General features: G+C 37.9%; 2 protein-coding genes across 3 annotated transcripts; one reads left to right on the top strand and one right to left on the bottom strand.

Moving 5' to 3' along the window:
- Positions 1-8,779: 8,779 nt before the first annotated feature.
- LOC139118285 (proline-rich transmembrane protein 1-like) lies at positions 8,780-11,936 on the bottom strand. Of its 2 annotated transcripts, none has more exons than XM_070681551.1 (4): positions 11,880-11,936; positions 11,642-11,695; positions 10,563-10,661; positions 8,780-9,633 (listed from the first exon to the last, which is right to left on the bottom strand). In XM_070681551.1, the coding sequence occupies exons 2-4, from the start codon at positions 11,651-11,653 to the stop codon at positions 9,499-9,501; spliced, it is 246 nt and encodes an 81-aa protein (XP_070537652.1). In that variant the 5' UTR covers positions 11,654-11,695; positions 11,880-11,936; the 3' UTR covers positions 8,780-9,498. The 2 variants fall into 2 exon arrangements, with proteins under 2 accessions (XP_070537652.1, XP_070537653.1); XM_070681552.1 differs by having other exon boundaries at positions 11,871-11,921.
- A 3,942-nt stretch (positions 11,937-15,878) lies between these two features.
- LOC139119289 (uncharacterized) lies at positions 15,879-17,293 on the top strand. Its single transcript, XM_070683032.1, has 2 exons — positions 15,879-16,606; positions 17,191-17,293. Exon 1 carries the CDS (start codon positions 16,033-16,035, stop codon positions 16,585-16,587), a length of 555 nt encoding a protein of 184 aa, XP_070539133.1. The 5' UTR covers positions 15,879-16,032; the 3' UTR covers positions 16,588-16,606; positions 17,191-17,293.
- Positions 17,294-22,942: the final 5,649 nt, after the last annotated feature.

The raw sequence follows: 22,942 nt of genomic DNA, 5'->3' as shown, positions 1-22,942 counted from the left end.
TCCATCTGTGGGAATCGAAAAATATTAGAGAACTTTAATTCGTGAATATATCGTTCGTCAAGTAAATCTCATATAAAATTCTCAATAATTGTTAAAAATTGTTAACTTTGATAGCAGTACCTGGAAAATTGTATCATTTGATTATGGAAAAGCTTTCGCCATGTTTTAATGAACATATTGAAGTGACGGTCATGATTGCAGTAAAGTGTTAAAAATACAACCTGCCCTAAAATGTTAAGCGTGCCTCCTAATTTTCATGCAAAGGGCACCAATTCTCCCTTTCACAAACACGCAGAGAAAAACTGCAAACTTCTTCCCCTTCACTATGCAAATCTGCTAAGATATACCAGATGTGACGCAGCTATATTAGTACTACCGTGTGCCCGGTAAAAGCTTGAAGACAATACTTTTGACTTGTTGACCCAAGCACGTCCAAACCTTCATATCATCAGCAGCAGGTTTAATCATTGATAACAAACAGTTTGCCACTTGTTCAACATTGGTCTGATTAATGAACGAGTTAAACTCCTCTTCTTGATGTCTTGCTTGAACAGAATCCAAATACTCCAAAAAGATTTATCTGTTATTAACATTCCAGACATATTTAACAATACTACAACCAACGTTGTTGACATGATCATCAATAACTAAGTCTGATGAAACAAGCTCAGTGGTTTCTTTTACAGGAGAGTAAACGTCAAGATCAAAACCGAGCGGTTGATGATCAGATTTTATCATGTTACCTATATGAAAACTACAAATAGTTGAAAAATTACATGACTCTGTGAGCAAAAAGTCAACAACACTGCAACAAGAGTCATTGACAAAGGTACAGCAGACTATTTATGAAAGTTTTTTGATCAAAAATTGAGAAAGAACTTCACAACAATACAAATTTGCAGATATTTCTATGAAAATTTCAAACAATTGATCTATCAGCCCATAGAGTTCATGTGTGTTATGTAGAGAATAACTTTTTGTGACACATGTGTTGATGTGTTGAAATCTTTGATAACCTATTTCAGGACTTCCTGACCAATAGCAAAAATAGCTGCTATATACACAATTGAAGATTTCATCATAATTTGAATATATTAAATTGAGACCATCCGTAGCGAACACGTCTACTAAATATCAAAGCTATCAGACAAGTGATTTTTAAGAAACAATATATTACATTTTGATTAACCCTATGAACCAGTATACTCATTATCAAACTTCTAAGAAATCAAACAAACTATTTCAGAGAACAGGATTTTTTATTCAAAACTGAAAAATACTGCAAAAGTATAATTATATAACTTTCACCACAAATTGTACATCTAATTCAGAATACCTAAAGGAACCTGCATACCAAGTTTCAACCTAATCTTAATTACGGTTACAGAGTTTTAGCAATTTGCAGGATTTTTTACTTTTTAACTCATTTGCATTTTTTGACGCTGACATGTTCATTTGAACAACTTTACATCTCCACTTCTGGGTACACCTGTACACCTAATACTAAGACGGTAGGTGCTGTGGTTTTTGAGTTTTTACATACATACATACATACATACATACATACATACATACATACATACATACATCACGCTTGTGACGTGATTACAATGGCTGATCTCTTCGAGAAGGGCGCCCTCTATGGTCTATGTGCAAGAAAAATTTTAAACACATGAACACGGAAAACTCGTAAACGAAATTGAAAAAAAAACTCACAATGAAATTTTAAAAAACTCGCAAACGAAAATTTTAGAAATATCACACTGTGACCCTAATAAGCTTCCGTAATTAACTCTATGGGGGAAAAATAAAACTTTCGATTTTCAAAACACTAGGACGGTGAAAGTCGTGCTTTCTCCAATGGCTTCAAAATAATTCCCATCAAGTGGTAGATCAGAAAAGAACGGGAAATGTTTGAGAGACCGATATCTGTCCCCGAGGCGCATTCTACCTTAATGTGTGTGACCTCAAAGGGTATACAGCTGGTGTGACTTGATAGACTCTTTCACAGCCCCTTTATGACAGGCTACGCCTCAGACCTTAGGCTGCGTTAAAAAAAATAGTGAGGGGGGCTGGAGGAATTGCGATTGAAATCTTCTTTTTTCAGATCCCCCCTCAATACCCTTAAAATTTTCAAGTCCACCCCCAAAGTACCATATAGCCGCATATTTATTAGGAATGCACATAGAGTAAAAATAAACATGTATTGTGTAGTTCTGCACGCAAATGTTCAACGCTACCTCTTATCAGCAGGTTGTAGAGCCATATACCTTGGGCAAGTTCTTAAATTGATTCATTTTTAAATGCATCAGTGGACTTTTTGGATTCCTAAGTCTAAGCCGACTTGAGTTTATCCAACTCTGGTCAGGTCAATGGCACCAGTTGAAAAGCACACAAATGACAATCATGAGAGAGTATGAAAATTGTGTATTCCTGGCTACATTTCACCAATTTCTGAACAAATGAGAAAAGTGACCCACCATTTTTTTTTCAAAAGTACAAGACATACAACTTGCTTGCCACTTATAAATGTTTTACAAACTGACAATACTGGAAGGTTAAAATATTCCATCAAATTAATGCTTTAATCTCAAATATTTTGGGTGTAATAATGGCAAATTTGATAGAAAATAAATGATTCCATTTGGTTACACATTTTTCCATTAAAATTAGAGTCTTTACTGTTCAAAGTTTTACTTTTGTGTTATTGGTACAATGAGATGTGAAAATTTCATTCACTGCATGAACTTGAAATGTATTGTTTTATATATTGATTTTAGGTGATTTTAGAAAAACTGACTTTTCATTGTACGTTTGTATAAGGTCAAGTATGGTGACCCCATCTTTTTTCTCTAATATTGTTCTCATATGCCATAATTCAAAAATCCATGGTAACTGTTAGTCCCCTAGTCTTCTACGGTATGTGTTGCTGTCTGGCTGGATCTTGTGTACAAGTAGATGAGTGTTTCACTGTCAATTGAGTGTCCTATGACCGAAACTCTTCTTAAACTACATCAGAGACAGAGCTACATGTATCACTGTCACTGCCAGTATGTAGTAGCAGGGCAGTAGTTGTATTAACTTTTTATATGGACAATATTTTTGTTCAGTTTATACAATTGTGTTCTTGTTCTACTCCCTACAGCATGTTGAGCTGTCCAGCATTCAGCTTGCCAACACAGCCTATGTGTACCTTGCATTTGTATCATTCAATTATCACCAGTATTTAGACAAAACGGACTTTGTTGACAAACTGAATATTGTGTTTTTCAGCATGCTGTAGAGAGACACCAAGAAACTGTGTTTAATGCGTTGCATAGAAATATTGAAAAAATTATCAGCAGTTGCAGCTCCTGCCCCATTACAAGGCCAACTTGTTTTACGAAAATTTAATGGCATTCATACATTTTTAGATTTTTTCGAGATTAAAGACATAAAATGTGACAAAACGGTTCTAGATTTTGTTTTAATTATTACTAACATTAGAACCATTGGACGACATCAAGATATTTGGAGTCAAAATATTTTCAGGTCCAACTATAGGCAGAGCAAAACTTTCAAGTCCCCCCCTCTACTACCCCAAAGTTTTCGAATCCCCCTGAATTCCTCCAGCCCCCCCCCTTACCATTTTTTTGAATGCGGCCTTACAAGACCGTTGATGGCGCATCACCATATGATTGAAGACAGAGCTGCGTGGCAACGAGGGGCTTTAAGAGAGTCTAGACTTGATATAGCATTAGAATTCAGTATGGTGAGTTATTTCGAGAAAAGAGTGTCGTTTATGAGATTAACATAGTTTGATGAGAATTCTCTTGACACACAGACAGTTTATGGGGTCTTCTTCTCAATTCTCTGAGATAGTCGAGATTGCTAGTTAATCTGGAATAACTGTGGTGTTGGTGGTATCGTAGGATAACGAACGTCCTGGACGCAAATTGGTGTACTTTGTCAATGTAAATTCATTGTGCAGGAAGCTGCTGCAAAATCGCCCCATGCCAGCAAGTCGTTTCACACTGGTGACTTATTGACAAATACCATTGTCACGTTCATTACCACCAGAGCTATAATTGCGATACCACCCATGAGGGCCGCTATGGAGAATTTCTTCGCAATTCTGGAGGAGTGCTCGGCCCTTACTCTGTCTCCAACCAACACTGCGTCACGTACCTGCGTGGAAATAAGCCAGTCAGTCGTAGTTGGGTAAACAGTGCCTCGAATAACTTTCCAAGTACATAATGTATATTGATTGGTCATAGCTCTTCTACAACTTGTTGTCACACGTTGACTTGTCTGTATCCTATCGTTCTACCCAATATGAGTCGATGTGCAACCTACAAAGACAGCTCCATCATTTTTAAAATTCAGAAAAAAATCAAGATTCTATTTACATGTAATTTATGCATAAGCTTTAGCAATTTGAATCTCTAAACTTTAACGATTGAATTTCTAAAATTCTGCTTAAAGCTGGAGGTCAGACTGGCATAACATGTGGAAGAAAACGAAGACAATCCTCGGTTGAACAAAGAATGATTACTTCTTCAGAATTCCGAAGATGAAAGTTGCACCCGAAACTGAGACTACACCTCAAGTCAGTTACTACTGTCCTCTCTTAAGCATATAAGTAGATTACGCAATCTTCAAGTCTGAATAATTTGCAGTGAGTTTATACGGCCACATAAGAGGAGTAGGAGCTTACATCTAACGCCTTGATGATGGCAACCAATCCCAGTGGCCAGCAGCAGAAAATACAGGCAAGTATTGAATGAACCAAATAGTCGTTTGGCGGATTCTGCATGTGCAGAGCGTGATGCTGGTGAACATGGGCGACATATGGCTGTTCTGGTCCTGGCTGTATCTGTAGAAATTTAACACAGAAGTCATACCAGTAAGTTGTTTTGTATAAAACGAACCTAATAATGCATTTCTCTTGCTAAAATTAATAAGTTAATAATGAGAAGGAAACGTTAATTCATACATAAACAAATGTTTTTCTGTTAATGCACGTATGTATGTATGTATGTATGTATGTATGTATGTATGTATGTATGTATGTATGTATGTATGTATGTATGTATGTATCTATGTATGTACGTATGTACGTATGTATGTTTGTGTGTATTTTGTATGTATGTAAATTATGTATGTAAATTATGTGTATATGTACATACGAACGTCCAATTTCACAGTCATTTTGAACGAAATGTGCTGCCTATGATGTACTGACTTAAGAGACAGCACAGGTTCGAAAGTTGCAGCATCAGTATTCATTTGACGTAAGAGTCGTTCTTGGAATGAACGGAAAGCACTGACGTCACTTGACCAAAAATACAAAAATAGACAGATAGAAATTAGAGTATTCAGGCGAACAGGAACGAGTCAATAATTTTTAAGAACTAATTCAATACATGGTCTTTATTGTTCAACAGACAAGGGCTCAACGACCAACGGGCTAATTGTGCGCACAGTCTATACTGGTGGCGAGGAAATGTCAAGAGCAACAGGGAGACACAAAAGACCACTTGACTTCCTAGTCCGGCACACAGGGCCTGTATTTTTTAATGTAAAATAATACAACATTCTCTCTGCGTATCCCACATTGGCAATTCCGATCACCTGTGGTCCGGCAGTTACACTCAAATGATTAATTTGAGGACCCGGATGTTTAATCGTATCATGTGCTGAATATAGTCACAGCGATATAATGAAGGTTTCCTACAGGGAATATATTTGATAGCTGAATTGACTTTACATGACTGACGGGTATCCCCACACACACTCCAACGGTACCCATTACTATCCGCATTTCAGCGCAGAAAACACAGCTCTCCTGTCTAGGATCTCTTGAGTAAATAATCTAGCTTCTAGATTCCTCGTTGTTTCAATGGAAGTGGCTATTCGTACCGCAGCGGTGCGGATAAGGAATCCAAATTTCTGATTCGCAGCGCAACACTAAAACCCAGTCAGATATATACAACCAATAAAATTGTAGCTTTCAAACATACAACAATATTTGGTTAATACATATCACTCTGTGAACCGAGTGGCGCGTTGAGTAGGCGTGGTCCATAGAAATTGCCGCGATGGCGATTTTCTGGTGCCACCTTCGGTTCTGCGGATAAGAATTTTTCTTTGGTACATCAAGGCTAGACACACGCTGCGGCGCGAATAACAAATTTAGATCCCTTATTCGCAGCGCTGCAGTGCGAATAAGAAATTTAGATTCCTTATCCTCACCGCAGCGGTGCGAATAAGGAATTAAGATTCCTTATTCGCACCGCTATAGATTAATAGCGATTGCCAAGCGATTGCCAAGCTTTGGTACATCAAGGCTAGTATTACGCTGCGGCGCGAATTAAAAAAATACATTCCTTATTCGCACCGCTACTTGTGCGAATAAGAAATTTAGATTCCTTATCCCCACCGCTGCGGTGCGAATAAGGAATTAAGATTTCTTATTTGCACCGCTGCATCTTGAATAAGAAATATTAAATTAAATTCCTTATCCGCATCGCTGCGGTGCGAATAAGAACTTCCTTATTTTATGACACTAATTTAAACAAAAAACTTTCGAGCTTTCATTTGCACAGTGAGCAATTTCCTCATTCTGCTGTCATCCACAATGACCTCACAAATGCCGTGTTTTCACCGCTGCGTCTTGAATAAGAAATTTTAAATTAAATAAATTCCTTATCCGCACCGCTGCGGTGCGAATGAGAACTTCCTTATTTTATGACACTAATTGTTTAAAAAAAACTTAAGAGCTTAAATTTTCACAATGAGCAATTTCCTCATTCTTCTGTCACCCAGAATGACCTCACAAATGCCGTGTTAGTAGATCGCATCGTAAATCTACGGTGGCTCGTACAAAAAGACATTATTTTCCACCTGATTTCGCGAGCGCTTGGAGTTTGGCGTTTATATTAGCACCGTTACTATGGCAAGACAGTAAATATTACTGATGCCTCTACCAAATTCAACAATCAAGGAAAGTTATGTCTGTCCGTATTGACTACAAATAGAATAAATAAGCTTTAATTCTGTTGATATCGGTTGGAAACGTCGTAATATCAAAAACCCGGGTTGTAGCCTCACCAAATTGACAAGTGGTAGAACCTAGCTATCGAGTATTGGGTAGTTAATATAAATTGACACTGTAATACAACTGTATTTCACAGTCCATCCCGAGGTTCCAACATCTCGACAGGGTAGGGTTTCACTTCCTTGCTGTAAATAGAATATTATGTCCAGTGTTCCGCTTTATATGGGATGTTAGCTTGGCCCACGTTTGCGAACATCGAGATGAAGAAACGAACGTGTATCACAACCCTTGCTTGTGACATGAATGACATCAGCATCTAATTCAAAGATAAAATCACTTCATAAAAACGAAAGTACCCTTTTTCAACAGTCTTATACTTAACATTCAAATTCGACGATCGAAAGCCTAGGGGAGAAGGAGCTCACGGAATGTGTTTGATTTTAGAGGTTTGTTTTTGTTTTTTGCTTTTTGGGGTTTTTTTGTTATTGTCTTTTCAAAATAATATGTAAACTCATTTTCTAATCAATCCAGGGAATGAGACTTCTTTCATGTACCTATGTCTCGCACCGCCAGGATTATTCTATAGTCTAAGTCTCTCTCTCTCTCTCTCTCTCTCTCTCTCTCTCTCTCTCTCTCTCTCTCTCTCTCTCTCTCTCTCTCTCTCTCTCTCTTCCCCCCGGTTGTATCGCTGGAGATTAGCTGGAGATCATTATATGACCTTGGTAACAAACAATTGTCGTGTTTTTTCTCAAGTTGCCAAACACTCAACTGTTACATGGTACTTATATCTGAAGGAAAACGTGACCGGTATTCCGAGAATAAACATAGAAAAATGCGTTTCTGAAACATACGTACACTTCCCCCTTTTTTGCTTATTTCAGCCAGTTGAACCTATGAAGGTAGTCTTGGTTCAAGTCGGTGAATTTTTAGAAAATAAAATCATTTATAATAGTATTTCTTGTGTCTCTCCTATTTCGTACAAACCTATTCGGAATTTGGTAGCCCAGGCCATGTTTTCCCAGCGATTGAATGCGTTACCTTTGAGTCTGCGCAGTATAGTGAGTTAGTTTCTGTCGGATTCACCGACTTGGACTTCTTGCAAAGTACCGACGGCCAGACGGACTGTGTACACAGTGACGTCAAGCAAATACAAAATGATTGACAGCTCCAACCATTGTTCTGGCCAATAAGGAGAACGCATGAACTTAGTGTTTGTGGCGTCTAGGACCCTTTGATTTTCGCACGGAACAAACCACCTGACAACTTCTTCTTTCCATCCTTGAATAACCGGCGACGATTATTGCATTTTGAAACATGAGCCCCACAACAACACAGATATTTTCAGGCGTTTTCGGTGATACAACGAAGGTCGTGCTGATGTTTGTGGGAGTGACCGCACTCGACAATTTGTCAACAACTTCATGTGAGTTTTATGGACGTCTCGCTTGGGGTCAAGAGGTAACTCCTCCAAATACAGAGATGTCATCCTTTGAATAATATATAAGTAAATAAAAACGTCATTCATGAATAATTTGTAGCAAAGAAAACTCTGCAAGAAAGCCAAGTCTGTGATTCCGGGTGAACTCCCCTGTATAGCGTTCACCCGACTCATCGCGTCCACTCCACTTACGCGCTCGTTTCACATGAAAGCAAAATACATATTATTGCGTTCACTCCACTCAAACATTAACAAATCACGGACTTGAACCAAGTCTACTATGACGGCAAACTATAACGGAATGATTTGTTGATGTCATTATTTATTTGAGCTTAATATAATTAGACACCTCGGTTACAACTTAATTTTTCAATTGCATATGTTAATTGTGAATTGTACGTTAATTCCTGGCAGAATTCAATGGTCAATTTAAATGGACGATAAAGTCAATTACATGCACAAACGTATACTAATATGATATCGCACTCATTAGCAGGCTAATAATTCTTCGGAAATATGACGGAGAATCGGAGACATTTTATGCACTGTGTCTTGTTTATTTTCAAGGATCTACAAATATTGCAAAAGTTGAAAATTCTAAAACTGATACTACTAATTCGTTGATGTAGGCCATATTTACGTTTAACGGAAATTAATAACTTATTTCGATGTTTGCTTTACACTGAATATTCATAATGTGTTGTGTCTTGTTTATGTAAAAATGAAAAAAGGTGATTAAGTCTACCGCTCGAATATGGGTGAAACATTTTGCCGAATCAGTTCTACACAGCCAGTGACGTCATTGTTGCATCGGAATAAGAAAAGATCGTAATTCGTACGATTGCTGTGGTTGTCTGAGTTCAAGGCATGCTGCTCGATGAATTGAATGTCCGTTTATAGTGCACTATATCTACTGTCTGTCAGACTTATCAGGCCTTAGATATCAAGCATGAGACTGGAGACGTATACGTCGGTATGTATGCAGCCAGCATATACCCTTCCATACGTCTCACAGGTTAATCTAAGCCACTTGGATCACGATCACGGTGATTAGCAGGATTACACCAACGATGATGGTCGCTAAAATGAGGTACTTCGTAATTTTTGAGGAGCGTTCGGCTTTCTCTCGATCTCCCATCGACACCGCTTTACGAACCTGTGTGGAAAAAACAAGTCAAAGAACAAAACACTTATATCATTGCAGTGTAAGCTGAATACGCCTACTAATAGTATACTACTGTTACTATAATATTTCACAGATCAAGTAGAACCCTTGAAATGCTCCTTTCTACCTACGAACAGTGCACACAGCAAGACGTGGTTTTTAATGCCCTTGGCTAACCATGTCTTTTAGGATATCAGTACCTGAGGACTGAATGTTTTAATTTACAGCTTCATTACGGGAAAGCTCCATTAACTTAGGAATACCCTACTTAGTTATCAGAGGATCAATTTCACAGACCTGCCTTTCCTATAATGGCACTACAATGGCACCAGCTGGATAAGATAAACATAACAATGGAACATTCACACCTTGGGGATTAAAGGTCTTCTGTTTGTCACCCGAGTTGGTCAGGGCAAGGACCCGGGTTTCAGGTACCATGCAAGTTAATGCAGTCTTCCCCTAATGTTAATTGGTGTTACAGTGTTAATCTAAATGCTAGACCAGATGCCACACACTTACGTTGTTAGTGAGAATGTCATGTTACAAAATACACCACGTGCAATAGTTGTTTTAAAAGCATATACTCGTCTGGCTGTTTTGTCACAAAGATTCTATTTTTACTGGGATGTTCTCATGTTTTCGTTTGTCTCTGTTTTGATTATTGATTTTTTTCTGATTTAATTTCATTGCCGATTCCAATCGACTTTTCTTCTCTTGTGATGCGTATTACAATATTAACGTACTTCATCCATCTCAACCTAGCAATGACAAGGCTACTTAAACTAAAGGCAAATATAACTTCTATAGCCTGGTGTAATACACAAACATTCCGAGTTTAATGTGAAGCCGCGAAAATAATCAAGATATCTATAATGAGATATATGTTTTCAGAGGTTGGAGGTATCGTAATTTAAGCTTACATCGAGTGACTTGACGATGGCGGCAATCCCGGTGGGCCAAAAGCAGAAAATACAAGAAAGTATCGACCAAACCAAGTAATCATTGGGAGGGTTGTCCATCTGTGGGAATCGAAAAATATTAGAGAACTTTAAATCGTGAATATATTGTTCGTCAAGTTAATTTCATATAAAAATTCTTAACTTTTATAGCAGTACCTGAAAAAAATTGTATCATTTAAATTATGGAAAAGCTATCGCCATGTTTTATTAAGCATGTTGAAGTGACGGTCACGATTGCAGTAAAGTGTTAAAACTACAATCTCCCCTAAAATGTCAAGTCTGCCTCCTAATTTTCATGCAAAGGGCACCAATTCTCAGTCTCCCCTTCCACGAACACGCAGAGAAAAACTGCAAACTTGTTCCCCTTCACAATGAAAAATCTGCTTAGATATACCAGATGTGACGCAGCTATATTAGTACTCCCGCTTGCCAGGTAAAAGCTTGAAGACAATACTTTTGACTTATTGACCCAAGCACGCCCCATGGTAGACGATTTAATTTGCATATATCCGACGTTCTAGATAACCCTTTAGTTCCTCATGGACTAGTAAGGCTTGCCGAGAACTTGATACTTTATGACGCAACGTGTACTGCTTTACACCAACTCGACTTTAAGGTAGATTGCGTCTCGGAAACAGATTTTTAGTTTCTCAAATCTTTACAATTCTTTCCTTATGTCCTGCTTTTGTGAGTTCATTTTGAAGCTCCTTGAGAAGAGGAAGTTCGACAATCTTGTTTTCCAAAAATATGAGTTTATACAGCGATAGTGGTCATTTTGTATCGCAAATGTCCGTAAATGTCAAGTAATTTGTATCCAGTAACAAAATGTGGGCAGTGACCTCGTTTCCTTCATTCTGGTAATGAAGAAAATTTCATTCATGAAAGTTTGGGCAAAAAGTCTTTCAGTTGCACCCTAAAACACCTGTACGAAGTGAAACCTAGGCTAGGAAGGAATATTACACATTTCTATCGTAAAAGACGTTGACAACTGCAACTGAAAGCGTATGGCGATACGCAAATTGTCGTGTTTGACGACATACCTGGTTTTCCATACTGGACGCTCTTGTCTAAATGTCCGTCTCCGAGCGAAGTAACTGTTGGGAAAAAAGACAAAAAGTTTGTCAAAGTTTATGCATCACTGCAGGTGTGAAACAAGCAAAGTGAAATGGAAGCCTTGAGCGTATTACAATAACAGCTATTTTTGAAAAAGAAATAAACTAAGCCGGGATACTATCACCCCTAAATAGCAACAAAATATTTTTGAGGTACCTGACTCACATTCGAGTTGTTCTCGAAGTAGATATTCGGCTCTTTGGGTAAATTTGAGGAAGTATCTTTCTTGTCGTTCATGGATCACGTGACTATCACCACGTGGTATCAAGGTCCCGCTTGACAATTTTTCATGACATTGACAAATGACGTTCACATGATCAATGACGATGATAACTTAATGTACAGCAACAATTGGAGAACACGCAAAGGTAATCGCCGCGCTCAGGGCAAATGTCTTGTTATTTATACAAGTATGCTTCGTGATATCAGCAGATAGTGAACATTTTGTTGGATATCTAATGCCCAAGACTCGGCAGGAATTTTTGAAAACGACCGTACAAGTAACTTAAAGTTAGAAGTACCGGTAAGCAAATTCGGCAAATGTCTGATGATGATTTCTAATCTAGTTGAAAGTAAATCATTCGCAAGCCTACAGTCTAAATAACATATTTCCAACCTACCTCTTGTCAGATACTCTGAACGTCACCAGGTCGGAAGACACAGGGATACAGGGTGTTGTGTCTTGTTAAAATTTCTTAGGGCTCACCTGTGAAGGCGATTCGATTAAATTAGACTCCAAGATCGCACCTACCTACCTAACAATGGATGAAGGGGTATTTCGATAGTTTTCGCGTCTGGAGGGGTGCACTCCCTACAATGTCTCCCTTGATCGCTAACAAAGTCCAGCAGTGTTTCTTTACATCACGTGACCCCCGCTGGTGAAAGTTCATTGGATAACACGTGTATAGTACACAATGCCGAAGTTAAAAATGTGGAGTTCTATGTAACGGTAAGCTTATCCAAAACGGCTCCGTCAATTGTTGGACCAACCCACAGTGGAAAATAGTGGTTCACGCATTCATAATGTCTCGGCTTGATTATTGCTAGTCTTTTGTATGGTATTAGAAAGATTCTGCTTGAACACATTCAATCACTTCAAAATGCTGCAGCTCGCCTTGTCTCTATATGCGTACTTACTGATCTACACTGGGAAAATAGCGGACGCTAGACGCGTCTTTACGCGTTCAAAATGTACATGTCGGTGTTCAAATTTGAAAAGCTAGTGTTCACATTGTTAACACTAGTGTTCATATTATTAACAATGATGTTCTAAGCCTGAACACGATGTATTAACAACCATCTCCTTCAAGTGTTCAAAAACTCAGCATCACAGAAATTTTACAGTACTCTGAAACAGTTAACAATCTTTTGTGTTTTTTACTTTACAATGGCTATATTAACTTTACTAATGTCTCGCTGTCCGGCATACGTACGCGGATTTTGGTATGACAAATTTCACACTAAGTGAAAAACATTTCCGGTCTACAATTCCTGGAAGCATGTTTTTACTAAAAAAGGAAATCTAAAAAATAATGTTACACGTTTATTGCGGGTTGAAATTTTGAAAATTTGAAAAGGCAATCAGAAAACCACCATGAACGTTTTGATTTTAACATCGGCGTGCAAGAGGCGTTCTACTTCTATACACTTGGTGTTCAGTTTGGTGCCTTTCCTTATCCATGATGCATCAAAACGGAAGTTGGGACATTTTCTTGTAGGCGCACGCTGAAGTCATGATCGTGCGGAATCAAGACCAGAAAGGGTAGCCTAAGTTTTCTCTCCAAAATAGTAAAAGGTATTAGATTTTGAAGCATCTGTATTATTATCCTTTGAAATTAGTTTAACTACGTGAAGAAACCTTTTTTCTTTCAGTGGCTGGTATACCAACAACTAGCTGTGAATACGCAGAGGTACTTTTGGCCATGGCCTATCGATCAATCTTATTCGGGTCAAGGGTCATCGCAACACACTGTAGTGATAACCCTTGACCCGAGCGCGATCGATACGCCTTGCATAGTACCGCTGCGTAATCACAGCTAACACATGTCTTTTAGTAGACACAATCGCATGTAAAACATCAATTAAACATCGCAGAGAATACAATGTATTGTTTCAGCATATTAGAGTTTGGCTTGTTTCTTTTAATCAGTTGATGACAAGAATAAGCAAATATTTTGTAACAGTATTGTAAAGAGGCTCCCTTTTCCTTAACCTAATCAGCCCCTTGTCTTTCATAGAAAGTCTCATCTCGCCATATTACCTATTGTTGCATTATTTTCAGGATGTAAAAAATGGACTTAACTGAAATCGAGGAGAACAAGCTTTCACGGACGTGTAGTCTCCCTCATCAGCTGCAAGGGTGGAATGAAAAATAAAGCTGAAAGCGACAGAAAATTCAGAGTTAAAATGTCCACTCTGAATTACTGAATTTTCTGAAATTTTCACTCTGAGTTTTCTGTCACTTTCTGCTTCAATTTCTCATTCCCCCTTGCATCTGATGAAGGACACTTCACGTTTTTGAAAGCTTATGCCACTGTAACATTTAGTTGATCGTAGCCTGCTATCAAACCTAAGATTATTTTGTATTGTAGCTCAACGCGTTTCTTGTTCTTAGCAACTGGTTTTTAGCTTTGCTGTCAGCTAAATGAGTGGATGTGTAGCATTGTACTCAAATTTGTACATAACAAGGTTTTTCTTCTGTACGAATCCTTTAATATTTGGATTACAGGTTCCCAGGGATTACCATGATCAGATATGTTTAAAATTATGATGAAATATGCAATTTATGTTTTTGAGGCTGATTTTCGTCTTCTCTTTTACTGACGTGAGTCAATATTTGGTAAACATGTCCCTAATATTGACCTTAGTTTAATTTGTGCTAATTGTGATGAAATATTCAAATTTTTATATTTCATGGCAATTTTTGTCATTTTTGGTCAAAAAATCTTTAAAAAATCTTCTTCAAACTGCTAATTTAACAGCTTTGATATTTAGGACATAGATCTCTACTGATAGCCTTTTTCAGATTGTTCAAATTATGGAGAAATTTGCAACTTTGTATTTTTAAGACATTAAAGACATTTCAGATATTTTTAAGATATTAGGGATTACCAGAATGTGATATATTCAAGTTATGATGAAATCTACGTTTTCTTTTATTTTAAGGGCGATTTTTACCATTTTTGGTAAAAAATTGTATAAAAATTAATAGCAGGGTACACCAGAATTTGAAAGGTCTTTACGAATATGTTTTTAATTTCTGAGAAGTAGATTTTTGAAATGTCACCGATTTATTTCAGGGTTTATTTAAAGATATTACAAACAAACAAACCTTTTTGTTTATGAAGGACTTCGTTGGACAAGGAAATAGGTTTTTATCCTGCCAAGGACCCACTTTCCCCACTTTCTGCATGTTGTGCCTTACTGTGACACTTTGACAACTTGACATGTTTTGTTTACTTTAGTGTGGACAACTATATACCATGTGCACTAGAGAAGCCTCGACTAACTTTTTTTCTTCAAAATTTACAATTGTCTATACAAGAGGAAATGTCTTTAAGAAGCCATGTTACAAAAATGGAGTATGCATTTCATACATATACGTGTTTTCAACACAATAAGTAAGCCAAATTGTGAGCTTTTTCAGATGAGTTTTGTACGTTTTAAACAAGTATGAACATAAAACGTAATCCACAATATTTAAGTAAAACCAGTTTTGTCATTACTTTGTTCATATTTTTTAAAACGATCTACAGTGTTTATGGGGATTTTTATTGCTTATGTTTTTGATAGGAGGGTGTTAACACCGTTGGTAGTTTCCTCTGACAAACTTTACATACAAAGTAGCAATGTTTATTTGCCCATTTTACAGTAAATTATTGTATTTTACCGTATAAATGTTTTGTGTATTTTTAGAATAAAATAATTTTACTGAATATCAGCGAAAAGGGCCCTTATGCAAGGTTACGTCATTTTCAGTAATTTGCATTTGAATAAGTGACGTTCACTGTGCGCTTTCACATGCAAATATTGTCGCCCACACTGACGGGGAAAATTGAAATATCGTCTCCTATCTCGCGTTTTCGGGAAAAAAAGCATGAAATTTAGTACATCGTGAAAAAACACAACATGCTTATGTCATTTGTTCTTAAAATTTGATTTTTTATCCGAAAAAACTTGGCATTTACGTTCTAGCGTATTTTGTTCCCGCCACTTTGTTTACGTTTTACACGTGACCTCCGTGCTAATGAGGTCAGGGGTACCGAGCGAGAAGTTTTGATGACAGTGCGTGTTGCGTAATTGTTAGCGGTTGTGAATCATGGCTTTTTCAGCACCTATTGATCCGCAGTTTAATCAAGAACTGAGAACTCTCCTTGAAGAAAGGCAAGAGGAGTTGTTTGAAACATTCAGTCCTCCGGAGTCGAGAGCGAATTCTCAGGGTTCAACTGAAAACGTCAGCGAAGATTGCATTCGTCACGATGCTAACGACGATGAAGACGACAGTGATGAAGACGAGCCGCTAACAGAAGCAGATCCGACCGAATTAGCCAGATTTTATTCTCAAACTCATCCAGAGATGGTTCACGAAGACGATCACCGTGAAGATGATGATGACCTGGACAAATCATCGGTGGAAGCTGTCTTTCGGACTGGCTGCGGTTGTAAGCATCAGTGCTACACTAACTTTTCTGTTGACAGGGTGTGGGAATATCGTTTAAACATGTCCGAATTCCAAAAAGACCAACTCGATGTTCTCGTCTTAGCAAAGCTAGAGCAGTGTGAAGTACAGGGTGAACCAATCCGAGGTGGTAAACGTGAGCGACAGTTCTTTGACTACGTTTTTGATGGTCATCGTACCTGTGAAAAAGTTTAGCGTTATATCCACAACTTAGGTGAGTGATTTTCGCATGCGATTTTTTTCTGATGTACGTCACATTCTGTGCGAGCATAAGTTCAAAAAATATTGATTGATGTATGTAAATCAGATTGTTGAAATTAATTTGATAGAGATAACACAATACTAGAAAGCAACACATCGTGACAATCAGGAGAATTCCAATAAAAAAACTAATCAATATTGGTGAATCTTCCTCAGTCCTTTGTGCAGATTATCAAGGGTTAATGAAACAGACTCATGGGTCACAGTACCCATGAAATTAGGTAATTCCATACCTCTCCGGGCCTGTAATTATAAATGTATGGTTAACTTCATCTTATTTCCAACACTTGTCCCTTATTGGTAAAGATGGGCGTTGTTGGGGATTATATTAATGGGAATATTGTGTAGCTTTTTAGTAATATCTGCCATGCATATACCTTTTTTAGTTTTATTGAAAAAAAAACGGCAGCTCATTCAATATTTGCAATAAATGTACATTCTAATGAAACTTTCATTTAAGACCTTTATTATAGCGTGTTTTTGCCATATTTCATATCATAATGTGATATTTTAATTGTATCTCTTTTATTATTCTAGGTGAAAAGAGGTTTAAAAATCTAAAGGCCCACTACAAAACCCATGGTGTGGTACCAAGAGATCATGGTCGTCGAGGAAAAAGGCCAGTCAATGCCTATTCATTTGAAGTGAGTACTCAATTTCAGTCAGAAATGGTGGTCCATGTGATTTCTTGGGGTTGAGGGTGTTGGATTTTTGAACAAAAATGTTATTTACAATTACAGGAAAAAATGTTCGTGCAGGCTTTGCAGATAAAGCTTCAAAATAACCTTTAAAAATTTGCTGCGTAGGTTGGTGAAAAAATGTTACCATGCCCATTTCCTCTGCCCCTCAAAATCAAATGGGTCACTCCTTATATAGTTCTTGTAATCATTTAACCCATTCACCCCTTTTCCCTGTGTGGGGGTACAGTTTAACAAAAAATGGGCTGGACCAAACCATGTTAGTGAAAGGGTCTAATGTTGATTTGTATCAGCTATTGTACAAACAACTCTGTAACATGGATCTAAGAAAAAATTCCCTGTTACAGAGATGTGAGCAACACAGCTGGTACTGGGGCGTGCTCTTTTACCCACAGGGAACCCAGACATCTTGTTGTTGTTGTTGTTGTTGTTGTTGTTGTTTGTATTGTTTTTTATGTTTATTATTCTTGTGGTTGATTAATAAAATTCAACGAACATAACTGTTGTGATGTTGTTAATGTTTCAAACGTAACGTAGATGTCATAAGAAACACTACAAGGACACTATCATTTCTTGGCCCGATACAACTCTCTGCTAACGTACACTCTCTTCATGTACGTTAGCAGAGAGTTGTATCAGGCCAAGAAATGTAGCGTTTCTTATGACATCTACGTTACGTTTAAGCATTAACAACAACACAACAGTTATGTTCGTTGAATTCTATCGGTCAAAACAATTATTCTTATTTTCTTCATAGACTACAATGTATAATGGATGAACTTTTTATGTGAAATTCCAAAAACAAAGTTCTTGTACACAGATGCACGTGTTACCACCCTCTTCTAATCAAGTACAATTATGTCAATTATTCAGGGTCCATATATGCACAAAAAGTGCATATTATTAACTGAAAGAATTTTTTTGCAGTTTTGTCATAGATTCCCATGTATAGTGGATCAACATTTCGAGTGACATTCCAAAATCAAATATCTTGTTCACATGTGCACTTGTAAACAACCCATGCTAATCAAGTATATTTATATCAGTTATTAAACATCTATAGATGAACAGATATTGCTAGTTTTATATTGGAAAATACACGTTCATAGTTTTCTTATAGTCAACTACCATGTATAGTGAATCAACATTATCGATGAAATCTAAAAATTACATTGTTTGTACAGGCATGCACTTTTTACCTGCCACTTCAAGCAAAGTACATTTACATGAATTATCACACACATATGATTTGAAATTTTTTGGACAAAGCGTTATATTAGCCACATTATGCCTTCCTTTTGAGAGGGGGATTTCAAAGGTATAGCAAGTCAGAAGGGGGGTCTTGAACACATTGCGGGTTTGTTGGGGGTATTGAGTAACAGGGGAGGGTCATTTATTTTCATGCACGGATAAGGGGGAGAGTCACTAATTTTTGTGCATGAACTTTTGAAGGGTCATTATTTTTTATGCAGCGGTGTTTCGAAAAACACCGGCCCACACCACCCCCTGTAATTGTGTCCAGTCCCTAAGACAGTGAAAATTATACTTACCCCAAGAGCTTTAAACTGAACCCACAATCGATGGACCAGACATGTATTTAAAAAATTGAGAGTCCGAACATCTGTCCCCGAGACGCGTTATACATTCAGTTCAAAATAATGTCGATTGTTTTGGAAACAATTAATCTTGTCGCTCCACTTTATCTGATCAAGATCAAAGATCAAGAACAAAATAAATCAGCCACTGACTTCAGACACAGCACCCAAACTAAACGTCATCAAAGGCACGCCGCCTAAAGATTCGATCAATTCCACAAATCAAACAAACTATTCAATTCGTATCTTTTTGTAACAAAAGATTCCCAACGATCGGTTCGAGAATAAAACTAATAATACGGTAAATCCTGTACAGAAAGGGCTTGAACCGTGCAGAATCACTTTTCCTGCGTCTGCATCTTCACAAACTTCCTTTTTCAATCGAGGCGGTAGCTTCAACGAAACGGGGACGGCATGATCGTAACAAACAATGCAGTAGGCAGTTCAATACATCTTATTGCTGCTGTCGTAATTGCTTTTATAATATATATTATCCACACTATATTTAAGCAATAATGCACCCCCTCCCGGCCCATAATGGACGAAAGCAAACTTTGCACGACATAATAACTGTCATAATGTACGAGGCGAAGCCGAGTACATTATAGAGTGCAAAGTTTGCTTGAGTCCATTATGGGCCGGGAGGGGGTGCATTATTGCTATTATTTTATAGTTTTGGCAATGCCAGTGAATTTGTAGTTGTAGAAAACGAATAAAAAGGAAATTTAAACTGAGTTTGAAGCCAGTGAGCGTCGTCCAGCATGATCGGCCCTGACTCTGTACATATTACATGCACTCCACACTGCACAGTGCACTGCATGCACTGAACACGCGTTCAGCACAAAAAATGACCAGCACTTTCACGGTTCATTTTGAATTGAAAAACGATGTATTTTCGAAGGAAATGAAACGTAACTGCATCCCTACCGTCTATAACGAACTTGAAACATCACCTTTAAATATCATGCCATTCAAAAAGCCGACACGGTGAAATGCCAGAGATAAAGAAAACGTATGTTCATCAGCATGATCAGCGAGCTGCATGCCATGGTATCAGCTGATCAATACGATCATTATTATGTCGCTAGTAGTACAGCATTCATTGCAAACGATATCAACAGAGTTCAACATTGTTATTCTAATGTTTATATTTCAATAATAATTGTGTCTATAAATTTAATTTTCGATGGCTTCTTGAGAAGAGCTATTTTATTTCGGCGAACAACAGAACTTGACGTAAACGGGTGCTTGAAAGGTACAGTTGACAAACATACTGGAGGGTTTCGGTACAGTCGCGATATCGAGAACAAGGCAAGGTAAAATCACAGATATGGAGAAAAAAACGATGAATGAAAGTTGTCTCTGATTACAGTCAGTGCATCAGAATTAGGTGGCAGAGAATAGATCAACGGAGAGTAAACGGTCGTCATGATTGTTGGTAGTAGCTGACCTTGGACCGAGACTTTGAATGGCTCTGTTGTATAATAATAATAATAATACTTTATTGCATAACAACACACTTCGGGAAGTGCGGTAGAGCAAATCAAAATCAAACATTACACACATGTTCAGGTAAGACTGCTGCTGGGGATGAATCCGTATATCCGTATATCCGTAGACACTTCCGGTCAAGGTTGATGACAGCAAGCTGCCGTTGTTGGCCCGTTTACGGCTGGTTCGAGTAGCATTTCATGCCTGCATCGTTTACAATGCCACTGACATACATAATATGCCATGTGTCAAACCCAGTACCGTCTAGGAGTTTGCAAACGTACTGAGTTCTGTTTCACCTATACGGCAACGAAGCGAACCATGTTGTCAACAAACGTGGTAGTACAATCAGCGTATCGGACGGGCACTGCATGCTGAGCGCCAGCCAGACAGACGACAAATGCGTGCGTGAGGACTCAAAACATGTGATAAATCGTTCAGTAAAACATTATTATCAATATTGTGCACCATTATCAAGATTTATGGTTTTGTATATTACATGGTTTATCCGATACTTTCCCTCCTTTTAAATGCGCAGTCCTTTTTTCGTTTTCCAAAACAAAACGTGCTCGCTGTGGGGCCGCAATGCTGAATAATGGAATAACTAGTAAAATAAAAGTGGTCAACTGGGATGAAGTAAGAATTTTACACCCCATTTTATTCATTTATCTACATGAAGCGAAGGAAAAATTAACCATCCATGTAACTAAAGTATAACCCTGACCTATATACGAACTCACGCACGCGCAGCAGTGCATTGTCCTGAACTAAGCGGGGAAATTCCCTGCTGAGTCATTCACATTCCAAATGGAACTTGCGCAATACACTAGCTATGACTCACCCCACTGAGCAAAACAGAACGACATTCTATTCTCTCTCTCATTTGTTAGATAGATTCTGACTGAGCCGTATCGGAGCCGTACAGGAGCTCTTACAAAGGCAACAGTTTCGAAGACGATTCTCGTTTCTGGATGTGAATTTTATCTGCTGGCTGGTCCCTTTTCACTATGTTGGAGTCGTCGGAACGAGATTTTCCCCCTACCGGAACCATAGGGATGTTGCGCAATACCCCTATCGGTACGTTTTCAGGCAGGAACTTTCCAGCAGGGAATTCGCAATACCGCTTTCGCAATACCGAGCTTCGAATGTTGCTTAGTAACTTGTGATGTCATGTTCAATGTCTGTCATTCTACAGTTTTCAGAAACATTTTCTGAACGACTCTAGTTAACTTGTTCACCCGATAGATAAAATTTTAGTAATTTCCTCTGAACTTAAAATATGTCGGAAGACCATTACTTCAAACAATATGAGACGTTTCAGATGAATGGTACTGATATCTAAAGTGTTCACTCTTTTATCTCTACGTACAAATGTAGTTCCTAAGTCGTTCTCTATTCTATTCCCACCAACAAAACATTCAATACTCATTTCCCCTCCCCGATCTTTATCAATACTTATGATAATATCACAAGTTGTTCTGTTATCTGTTTTCATAGCATAATATCCAACCAAATCGTCAAATTCATCTCCAGTAGCTAACTTTACACATCTAATGAGAACTGTACCATGTTGAAGTATTTTCATATTATCAGTCATCTGTTGATTTACAGTCTGTAAAGTGAGAACAGCTGCCTCATCACCGACACTTTTAAGACCCAGTTTCTTTAAAGTTGTGTCCCAAATAATCTAACTGGAACTCCGCTAGCTGTATACGAGCAATAATTCTCCCCCTCGTTTATCCACCTTCTTAGTGTATTATCTGCCTTCATTATTGTATTAAGAGGACTAATTTTAAGGTGAATCGGTATACCAAGAAGTGCAATGTATGGATTCGTAGGAGTAAGCCACTACGAAAATCTAGCAACTTGTACTTGTTAACATTGCTATCAAAAAAATCACATTCGGAGTTCCTGGTGGTTCAGCAACACCTCCTGCAATTTCACTATCCAATATATCTAAGATGTTACGCGGCACATATAAGGCATGAATTTCTGACTAGCCGAATCCCATGTCAGAGCAAAAGGAGTAGAATCATTCGAAGCCTTTGTGGCGTCAATTACAGTTTCATCAATGTCTTTAAGTTCGGAAAATTCTACAGCATGTTCGTGGGGTGGCGCCGCGGCATTGGCTAAAACGAAATATTTTTCGCGGTCTTTATAACGAAGGACGTAATCCTTATTATGATTAGCAGCCATCTTAGTATTATTGTTAACTTTAACATCACTCAGATCTTCAAGCTCAAGATTTTGCATACGAATTGTACCTAGACCGAAGCCACTTGGATCAGACATACTCCGTAGGGACCTATATACAGTGAAAATTAAAATAATACCTTGTAATATACACAACCATGGCTTCAGCTATAGGAATGACAGTTCTCGGTGCTGTATTAAATGCAACGGCATTCACAGGAGGAAATATTATCGGACAAAAGCTTTCTGGGAATGGTGACGCTCTTTTGAAGAGAAGGTCCGACATGATAAAGCATTAGAAAAATTTGAACA

The sequence above is a fragment of the Ptychodera flava genome, chromosome 19 (assembly GCF_041260155.1).
Source record: "Ptychodera flava strain L36383 chromosome 19, AS_Pfla_20210202, whole genome shotgun sequence".
Classification (NCBI taxonomy): domain Eukaryota; kingdom Metazoa; phylum Hemichordata; class Enteropneusta; family Ptychoderidae; genus Ptychodera; species Ptychodera flava.
The sequence above is the reverse complement of the archived record's forward strand: the minus strand, read 5'-3'. Positions and strand labels throughout refer to the sequence as shown.